Source organism: Topomyia yanbarensis, chromosome 3 (genome assembly GCF_030247195.1).
Source record: "Topomyia yanbarensis strain Yona2022 chromosome 3, ASM3024719v1, whole genome shotgun sequence".
Taxonomy (NCBI): domain Eukaryota; kingdom Metazoa; phylum Arthropoda; class Insecta; order Diptera; family Culicidae; genus Topomyia; species Topomyia yanbarensis.
Window position 1 is genome coordinate 208,937,369 of NC_080672.1, and position 10,415 is coordinate 208,947,783.

The window sequence follows — 10,415 nt, forward strand, 5'->3', positions numbered from 1 at the left end:
TAAATGTTCTCAAACGATATAATATCCGAAGAGAGTGATAAGACTTATAAGAAATGTCTCATCACACTGTTAGGTGGATTAAAAGCGTTTTTTTAAATATTTTTGTTCGATCATGGATGCCTGTTCTCTGTGATTCAATTGTTTACACACGTTTTTTAAATATTTTTGTTCGATCATGGATGTCTGTTCTCTGTGATTTTATTGATTTCATTAATTGATTTTATTGTTTTTATTATTTTATTGACATCGCTGATTTCATTGTTTTCTTTAATTTCAATTTAAACATTTTGGCATTAACATCAATATATATATATATATATATATATATATATATATATATATATATATATATATATATATATATATATATATATATATATATATATATATATATATATATATATATATATATATATATATATATATATATATATATATATATATATATATATATATATATATATATATATATATATATATATATATATATATATATATATATATATATATATATATATATATATATATATATATATATATATATATATATATATATATATATATATATATATATATATTGATGTTAATGCCAAAATGTTTAAATTGAAATTAAAGAAAACAATGAAATCAGCGATGTATATGTATATATATATATATATATATATATATATATATATATATATATATATATATATATATATATATATATATATATATATATATATATATATATATATATATATATATATATATATATATATATATATATATATATATATATATATATATATATATATATATATATATATATATATATATATATATTGATGTTAATGCCAAAATGTTTAAATTGAAATTAAAGAAAACAATGAAATCAGCGATGTCAATAAAATAATAAAAACAATAAAATCAATTAATGAAATCAATAAAATCACAGAGAACAGACATCCATGATCGAACAAAAATATTTAAAAAACGTGTGTAAACAATTGAATCACAGAGAACAGGCATCCATGATCGAACAAAAATATTTAAAAAAACGCTTTTAATCCACCTAACAGTGTGATGAGACATTTCTTATAAGTCTTATCACTCTCTTCGGATATTATATCGTTTGAGAACATTTAGAACTTGATGCTTCGCAATGTTTTTGATAACACATACTACATGGGATAGTGGCAGGACTCAGAGAATCGCTCAAATCAGCATAGGACAACATCAGTGCTAGAAATCTCAAACCAAATCAATGGGAAAGCGAAAAAATGGCCCAAAAAATAGACATACAAACGAATTATTGCTAATGCTCTGTTAATAAAATATTTAAATTCTTCAATCAATGCATTGTGGTGGGAAAACTGAATTTTCCTAAAGGGGTTATATATTGTACTGAGCCAAAAAATCGATTTTTTTTGTAATCGATTTGAAGTTTACACTTTACTCAAATTTTCAACGCGACTGAGAACTAAGAAATCAACACTTTTTTTTGAGAAAAGCGATACTAGCATTGACACCATTCAAAGAAAATCAACAGTGAATGTTTCCAGACTTGGTTTTATTTCCTATTTAAGAACTATTGTAAGAAACTTTTCGCAGTCCGTTCGACGAGACTCGAACTGTAAATTCATTTATTATTAAATTAAATTCAAATTCATTTGTACTATGTACTTACAATTAGTTTTTTTCTCTTTTGATGACAATTGCCTCGACTGACCTGCGGTTGTATAGGTTATGTTCGGGTTACCTATGATAGAGAAATAGGCTACTAAGGGATGCCCAGGGATATTAAATATATCTTACTTCAGATCACTTCCGTGGAATACAATATTGTTGCGGGTCTTAGAATAATCCTTGATATAATTATCTGCTAAACGATTGAAATTATGTTAATAGGAATGATTGATCGTTGAAGGTTGTAGATCGAACTAATCACCTGCACTGATAGCACACCGTACTCGCGATCGCGTATTACTCTCTTGTTTAAGCTCACGTTTTACTCTCTTGTTTAAGCTCACTAAAAGAAACTGGGTATAGCTTTAAATATTTCACGGGAGTGTAACCTTAGCTAATACAACCTTCTTGCATGTGGGTTCTACCTATCAAGTCCAGCTAATTGTCACGATCGTCTCTGCTATCTGCTTTGACGCATGACGTCGATCTCATCTGATCACGGTGCTGCTCGTGAACGAGCGGCTAATCCTGTACGTATTTTAACACCTCGACCCGTAATACCTATCCTTAATTGATCTTACTAACATCTAATACGTCCAGAAGAGCCACCTTGATCGCTGGTCCTTGCAATACACCATTGTTGGTTTGGACGTCAACTTTACGCACCTGTCCGTCCAGACTCGGATACGTTTTGATCACGCGGCCACGAAGCCACCCATTTCGCACGGATTCGTCGACCACGACCACGAGGTCGTCCACTTGCAACGGCCGAACTTCAGAAAACCATTTGGTTCTTCTGGCAATTGTGGGAAGATAAACTTGAATCCAGCGTTTCCAGAATTGGTTGAGTAAATGCTGAATTAATTTCCAGCTGGTCCGTAGAGATATTTCCTCCTGAACTGGAATCCTATCCTGATTGGTTGCCCCACTGGAGCTCATGAGAAGGAAATCATTTGGTGTTAGAACCTTTTGCTCTGGTGTTTCTAACGGTACGAATGTCAACGGGTGGGAGTTGACAATCATCTCTGGCTCGGCCAAAAGGGTCACAAATGATTCATCGTCTAGTTTGTCACGGTGCGATAATGCTTTGAAGACCTCTTTTACAGACCGAACTTTCCTCTCCCAGACGCCACCCATGTGCGGGGTGGACGGTGGGTTGAAATGCCATTCTGTGTCAAGACTAGTGAATGCGGCAGCAATTGAACGGTTGATATTTTTGGTCTCCTCGGCTAACTCTTTTGCAGCGCCTCGAAAATTTGTACCGTTGTCACTAGATTTGTTGGGGTTACCCTCTTCTAGCGACAAACCGGCGAATTGCCTTCCTACAGGAATCCGTAGATAGAGAGTGAACCACTTCCAAATGGACAGCCCGGCCAGTCAAGCAGGTAAACAGCGCCACCCACCGTTTAACGTTGGTTCTACCTCTTTTGACAAGCATCGGTCCAAAGTAATCCAACCCAGTAAATGTGAAAGGGCGTACGTAAGGCTGAACCCTAACCTGTGGGAGCGGGGCCATTCTTGGTTCGCTTGGCTTAGCTCCATATACAAGGCACCACGCACAGTTTTTGACTACTTTGTCGACTAGTGATCGTAGCTTAGGAACATAGTACTTCTGCTTCATCTCATTTATGACCGTGCTCTTATTGGCATGGCCAAAGCATTGATGTAATCGAAAGATAAGTAATTCCGTCACAGGACACTTCCTTGGTAGAATTACTGGGTTGCGGAAATTAAAGCAGTAATACGTGGCCTTCGGATCTATTCGGTTTTCCAAACGTATAATACCGTCTTCGTCGAGAAACGGAGACAACCCTTTCAGCTGGCTAGAGTTCTTTAAACGCTTCCGCTGGAAAATCGATAGTCCTTCATTCGCTCGGAGAATCGCGAGTTCTTGTTCATACGATTCAGTTTGAACCATCCGCCATAAACTTTTTTCTGCGTCCATGTAATCTTTCTGAAACAATAACACCGTCCGTGATTTTGTTGGAACCTTTTCACTCGACCGACAGCTGTTCCAAAAGTGATGCAAATATGCAAGCTTTTTCAGAATATCTTCCAAACGAGAATATTGAGAAAAATCGATTAGTGTATGATCTTGTACTTCCTGATGCACATGTACGGCGCGTAGTTCCTCCACAGGATCCTCTGGAGTTACTAGAAGGCCATTGTGCTTCTGGTAGATACAGGAAGTCAGGTCCTTGGAACCAGCAACTTTGGACATCGAAAGTTGGTCCACGGCCCACTTCGTTGCTTCATCGGCGATATTCATTTTAGTTGGAACCCACCGCCATTCCTCAGTGGTGGTTTCTGCGAGAATTTCCGAAACTCTGAAGGCTACATATTGGCGGTACTTCCGAGGGTCCGCTTTGAGTCACGACAACACAGTCATTGAATCGGTCCAAATGAAGCGTTTTGTAATCAGCAAATCATGATTTTCCGCAATCGTCTTCATGAGTCGCACACTGAGGACGGCAGCAGTAAGCTCGTTTCTTGGGATGGATTGAGGTCGTAACGGGGTCACCTTTGTTTTGGATGCAAGCAACACACACCTTGGTGTTCCACCGTCGATAGTACGAAAATATACTACTGCGCAACACGTCTTTTCACTTGCGTCTACAAATACGTGCAACTCCATTGACTCGTAGCTTTGTTTTTTGTAATTTGGAAAGTAGCATCTAGGTATTTGCACTACATCTAACTCTGAAGTCCTCTTGACCCAGCGCTGCCAGTTTAAGAAATCATCCTTAGTGATGGGATCGTCCCATCCAACCCCTGATCGCCATATGTCCTGAATAAGGATTTTTCCATGCACTGTAAATGTAGATACGATGCCGAGAGGGTCGAACAGGCTCATAACAACTCGTAAGACCTGTCGTTTAGTTGGGATAATAGCGCCGTCCAACAGGGGTTGAAGTTCAGGTCGAAGTTGTGCGGTGAACGCGAATATATCTTCGTTTGGGATCCACATCATCCCCAGTATACGTTCAGCCACTGTCGCTTTCTCCGCAGAGAATTTCTTCGTGGCCTTGGGGTCGTCTTCCCCGACCCATGCTAGAACTTGTTCCGAATTCGATTGCCAGTTTCGGATTTCGAAGCCTGCTTTACCATGCATTAGGCGAACGTTTATCGCCAGGTTGACTACTTCCTCAATCGTGTCTCTACTATCAAGGTAGTCATTCACGTATGTGTTCTCCACAATGGCCAGCGCTGCTTCGGGATAGCGGTCTGAATAGTCCATTGCGTTTGTATTCTTAACATACTGCGCTGAGCATGGAGAACATTTAGCTCCGAAGGTAGCAACGTCCATGACGTATATCTCTGGAGGGGATGCTGGATCGGTCCGCCATAGAAACCTTTGTGATTGGCGATCTTCCTTTCGAACTAGAAGTTGATGAAACATTTGCCGTATGTCGGCTGCTATCGCGTACTGTCGTTGCCTAAAACGGCATAGAACTGATACCAGCGGCTTCAATAGATCGGGTTCTTTTAATAGCATCGAGTTTAGTGAGACACCACTGACTGTTGCTGCGGCATCCCAGACAACGCGAACTTTAGCTGGCTTGTGAGGATTCCGAACCACTCCCAATGGCAAATACCAAACCCTCTGGGGATCGGTACCCTGCAATTTCTCTATAGTGGCTTTATGAGCGTACCCTCGTTCCTGATACTCGACGATTTGTTCGGCAACTATGTTTTGAAATTCCGGATCTAATCGCAGCCGACGCTCTAAACATTTGAATCGGCTCTCGGCCATCGGGAAACTGTTTGGGAATTCGATGTTGTCAGTTTTCCATAGCAACCCGGTCTCAAATCTTCCAGATTTGGTTCGCCTCGTTGTTTGTTGTAGAATTTTCCGCGCGCGATGATCTGCGGTTTCAGGGACTGCAAATCCAGAGACACCTACATCTTCCAGCGCAAAATAGTCCTCTACTAGGTCATTTAGTTCACGGTCCGCTGAGCAGATTTGTACCATTAGCCTCTCTGGTCCATTAGACTTGCGGCGGCCGCCAAACATAGTCCATCCCAAACGTGTCTTAATAGCTATTGGCTCCGTATCACGTGGATCTCGTTTGTTCAGTGGCAGCATGAGCCGCGCGTTGTCCACCCCGATCAAAATACCTGGTACTGCTTCTGCATAACTCTGTATCGGAAGTCCTCGTAGAAATGCAAATCTCTGTGATAGTTCTTGATAAACTAGATTTTGCGTGGGTAAACCTAAATTGTCTACAGTACGAACGTCTTGCAGTACATATTCTGATTCATTGTCGACTGCCCGAATTGTTAGCTGTACTCTCTTTGACAAAAACTCTTTTCTGGTTACATTACTTGTCCATTGTAAACAGAGAGGGGCTTCAATTCCGTCAAGATCAAGTTTACTGGCTAAAGCTTTCTCCAGCAGCGTTAAATTAGATCCATCGTCTAGGAATGCAAAGGTGGTGACCGATTTTCCCTTGTTGCTCAGAACTACCGGGATTATTTTGAAAAGAGAAGTCGTCTTGTTAGTGCAATGTGCGGATATAACCGCCGGTAGTCCTGGTTCAGGAACATTATCCAACGATTTGGGCTTAGGCGCATGCAACAGTTTATGATGAAGTTCCTTGCAATCATCTATACCACATGTACGCTTCGTTCTGCAGGGCCACTTGCCGTGACCGGTTAGGCAGCACTTGCATAAATTATTTACTTCGACAAGCTGGAGACGCTCGGCAGTCTGAGAAATGTGTTTGATTCGGTTCCGTAGCTACGAATGGTTCTTCCGATTCTGACCTATGAGCATCGCCGTTGGAGTGAGCGTTTAAAAATCCATCTTTTTCTTTCTTCGAGCTCCGTCGTGTGCTCTAATCATCTCTGCCAGAATCTGTCGGTAGACTTACGTTACAAGCAGCAGTTTTAATAGAGGAAGCATAATCGCTGAATGCTTTTAGTGTGACCTCGGGGATCCGCTGACTATGGAGGCCCCAGTCCAGCCGCAAACTCGGCGGAAGCTTCCCTACCAGTTCCATTAGCAGCATCGGGTTCGAGAGGTGGGCATGCAGATTTGCAGCCTCGATGTAGGTGACTAAGTTTCTAACCTCTCTGCCAAACGTTACCAGTATTTTCAGCTTGGTGACATTCGGGTTAGGAGCGCAGCGTATTTTCGACAACAAACAATTCACTAATTGTTCTGACCGCCCACATTCATCTCGAAGTGTGTTGATGATTTCCGGAATCGCGGAAGGTAGAGTGAGAATACTCTGAACTTTCTCTCGGGCACTCCCTACCAGACTTTTCTGCAACCTTGCCAGATTTTCATCGGGCTGAATTCCGCACATGGCCGTAGTTGACTCGAACGAGCTTAAGAACATTGGCCACTCCAATGGATCTCCGGAAAATTTTGGAAGCTCTTTGCTCACAACGTGACGGGCAGCAAGCTGTTGCGGGCTGATGACACCATCCGATGGCCACATGGAATTTAGTGGCGGAAAGTACGGCATAGTTGTATGCTGAGGTAACGGATAATATGTCGAAGCATTTGGTGTTGGTATCGGCTGCTGTGTTGTAGAGTGCATCCCAATTGCGGGGCCATGTGAACTGGGTACACTTAGTTGTGGAGGGTCATTCGGCAGTAACTGGCTACCAGTTCGCATCTTCGTATTTACGATTCCAGTCATAACTGGTGCATATTGCTGTTCGGTGAATTGTCGAAATAGACCTTTCTCGTCGAAAAAATTTATATGCAGAACAGCTTCCGTTTTCATCGCTGAATCGATTCTGATTCCTGTCACGTTAATTTGGTGTCTCTAACTATTGAAAAAATAAAAAATTCTTCGAACTGCCCATTTTACTCTGTATTCCCCTGTCCTATTTTACCTCGATTCTCCATACTTTTACACCATTTGGATGAACTGCGAGTGGGGAATATGAAATAAAGTTACGGCGGGTAGCTTATAACAAAGTTCCAGTAGCCTACCGCTCGCCGGCATCAATTTCAATCTGGCTATTCGCCGTTTTGTTTACTGGGTATGAACTCCAAGAGTACATTCCAATTTGTCAAAAACATTGTTTTGACCAAAGAGAATAGTGAAAGAGACGAAGAGTGAAAATCAGTCAAAACGGCAACACTCCCTTTATGATGATTTCAACACTAGAATTTTGGCAACCGCTTCTACAGGCAGCACTTTAAATGACTCCTATTATATTTTGAAAACAAACCGTATGTCGATCGATGGATTTGTTTATCAAACGATGTGCATTTCGAAACAAAGAGATGAAATAATTCTAAAGCTTATTTTTACTCATACATATACTCTAGAATGCACCTTACAATCACGATTGAACTAAATTCTGACAAAAGTTCAAATTTCTTTTTTGATAGAAGTACAATACTTATCTCCTCCAACTCAGGCATGAGTAATGTTTATTTACATTGCACGATTGGTCTGCTCAATAAGGTATTTTTGGCTTCACACTATTCGTCTCTTTCCCTATTCTCTTTGGTTTTGACGTAGATGAACCCCAAAACAGTGTTGCAGAATATACCGATTCATCGATATCTAAACCGATTTTTAATTTCAATACCAATAAAGTTACTAAAATACCGATTTATTTTTTCTTATCAAAAAATAACGATTTTCATATAATACGATCAATTAATATCCGGAAATTGATTCAGCAATCAGCCAGGTTACTATCAAAATTTCAAATGAAGCTCAACAACCGATTCTAAAATCGATTGAGCTCGGTAGGTTTGATTACATAACATTAGAATGATCTATTATTTAAAACCAATAATTTGCAGGTAACTTTTGGTTAGCATACATCTTCACACCGATAAATACGTATTTTTATTTAGAACTATACCGATATTAGATTTGTTCCAGTGCCAGTAGAAAGTGGAAGTACTCCGGAGAGAGAAAATCGTTCCTATTTTGTCTTCTCTTTTTGCTTCTTCCGTTAGCAAGCTGGAGTAAAAAGCAAGTATTGAACAAACTTATTATACAAAACCGTCTGACAACGCTGCTCTAAAGTGAAAAGTGCTCTTCAAACATCGATGACATCTTTTTTGTTTTTTTTTCCTGTTTTCTCTACCTATCTGTTATGTTTTTCATCCTGCCAAGGAATCCAAAAACATCAGCTGTCTCCCGTTTCCCGAGAGTTCGCCGACCAGTTTTGCTTTCAAACTGAAGAAAAAACTACAGTTTAACTTCACCAGGCACAATCATCAGAATGCGATGCAGGAAAATATTTTCATTTTACCGTTCAGTATGAGAAACATTTTACAAATGATAATCGTGTATGCCCAAAAGGTATTTGTGCGGATCTGCGAATCCGGTTTTTGTGCAATAATTCAACCAAGGGCTATGATGTAGCAGCGGTGGAGAGTAAGTCAAATCATACGGCTTCATCCCACCCCGGCAGCAGATGAGCGCTGTGTTCTCAGCCACCTGGAGGAGGAGGTTCAGCGCGGAAGAAATGTTACCAGACATCGCCGATCTGGTGTCTGGACTTTTTTTGATAATTTCATAGAGATTGGGTGTGCAGATGGGCGGTTGGAGTTCTGGGAGGGAACGACTGGTAACTTTAAGGTAAATTGTATGGAGTCACTTGTTTTTTATTACAGCTATTAACGGACGTTTCATTGCAGGGTATATATGAAGCTGAAAACATCCACAACAATGGGGTAATTAACATAAAGCTTGCCGGTGACAAAGTGATAGTCGCACGGTTGAGTGGACGAATCGATTCTCTGAGACTAGAAACGTACACGCAAGGTTGTCAGATCGATTGGGGTTTACGTCTGCATATGGGCGAAGTAAGTCCTATGTTTCAAGCAATTTTTTAAGCTCACGTAGGGCGCTGAACAGATAGATTTTAATTGTCATTTTAAAATACTGTATATTCTAAGTCATTTAATTTTCAGTCTGCATTAAGTATGTCATCAAGTGCCTTAATTCTTATTCTTTTTTAGCCCACGTACGCACCGGTTCGGCAGGAAGCATTATTTTATTTCAGCAATCCGTCCACAGCGTTGCCAGCTTAACATAACGCATCCGAGGAGGAGCTTCGATGTATTCTGGAGTTTCACCAACAGGGTTACCGGTGACATGTTTGGAAGTGGCGGGCGGTACAGTCATGACTGGCAGCCAGGGCCACACTGTTAAAGTGTTCCGACTCGATAGCTACCTATTGCAGTTCACCCTAAACGGCCATTGCGGTCCTATCACATGTATTTTCATAGACCAGTGGCAGGCCGAGATGGGCGCATCTGGTCGCCAGGATGGTGTGCCATGTGTGGGGGGCTTGAACTAGAACAGCTCCTACAAGACAATGGTTACGAGAGTGTTCATCAGGCCGTTGGTAAGGGAGTGGATAATTTTTATAGTGTCGATTGTTGATAACAGGGTCATTTAATGGCGCCGCAATTAAATATAGAAAGTTACTAAATACATTTTGATAATAAACAAGACTTCTATTTATATTACTTTCGATCAGATAATTTATGTTACAACTTTCTTTTCCTCTTCTATTTTCCCATTACCGCCTCCAGTGACCGCGTGGATGCATTCGGTCACGGTAGAATCTTTAATTTTTCCTTTTCGCCTGCTACCATTCCTTGACCATTCGTGCAGCTTCTTGTGTCCCATCAAATGACTACGTTCAACGAATCATTTTCCACACTATTCACAGCCATGGGGTCGTTCGCCAACATTCCTGCGATTATGCTGGGTCAAATGTGCTCTTCGAAGAAACTCCTGCCCGCAGAGGTC

General features: G+C 40.3%; 2 protein-coding genes and 1 long non-coding RNA gene across 3 annotated transcripts; 1 reads left to right on the forward strand and 2 right to left on the reverse strand.

Moving 5' to 3' along the window:
- Positions 1–2,235: 2,235 nt before the first annotated feature.
- On the reverse strand, positions 2,236–3,937 carry LOC131687610 (uncharacterized). Its single transcript, XM_058971694.1, has 2 exons — positions 3,091–3,937; positions 2,236–2,990 (listed from the first exon to the last, which is right to left on the reverse strand). The coding sequence occupies exons 1-2, from the start codon at positions 3,935–3,937 to the stop codon at positions 2,236–2,238; spliced, it is 1,602 nt and encodes a 533-aa protein (XP_058827677.1).
- A 102-nt stretch (positions 3,938–4,039) lies between these two features.
- On the reverse strand, positions 4,040–7,406 carry LOC131687611 (uncharacterized). Its single transcript, XM_058971696.1, has 2 exons — positions 6,543–7,406; positions 4,040–6,379 (listed from the first exon to the last, which is right to left on the reverse strand). Exons 1-2 carry the CDS (start codon positions 7,404–7,406, stop codon positions 4,040–4,042), a joined length of 3,204 nt encoding a protein of 1,067 aa, XP_058827679.1.
- A 1,282-nt stretch (positions 7,407–8,688) lies between these two features.
- LOC131693059 (uncharacterized) lies at positions 8,689–10,094 on the forward strand. The gene is made up of 3 exons (XR_009306149.1): positions 8,689–9,233; positions 9,293–9,460; positions 9,617–10,094. It is a non-coding gene; the product is annotated as an uncharacterized LOC131693059 (long non-coding RNA).
- Positions 10,095–10,415: the final 321 nt, after the last annotated feature.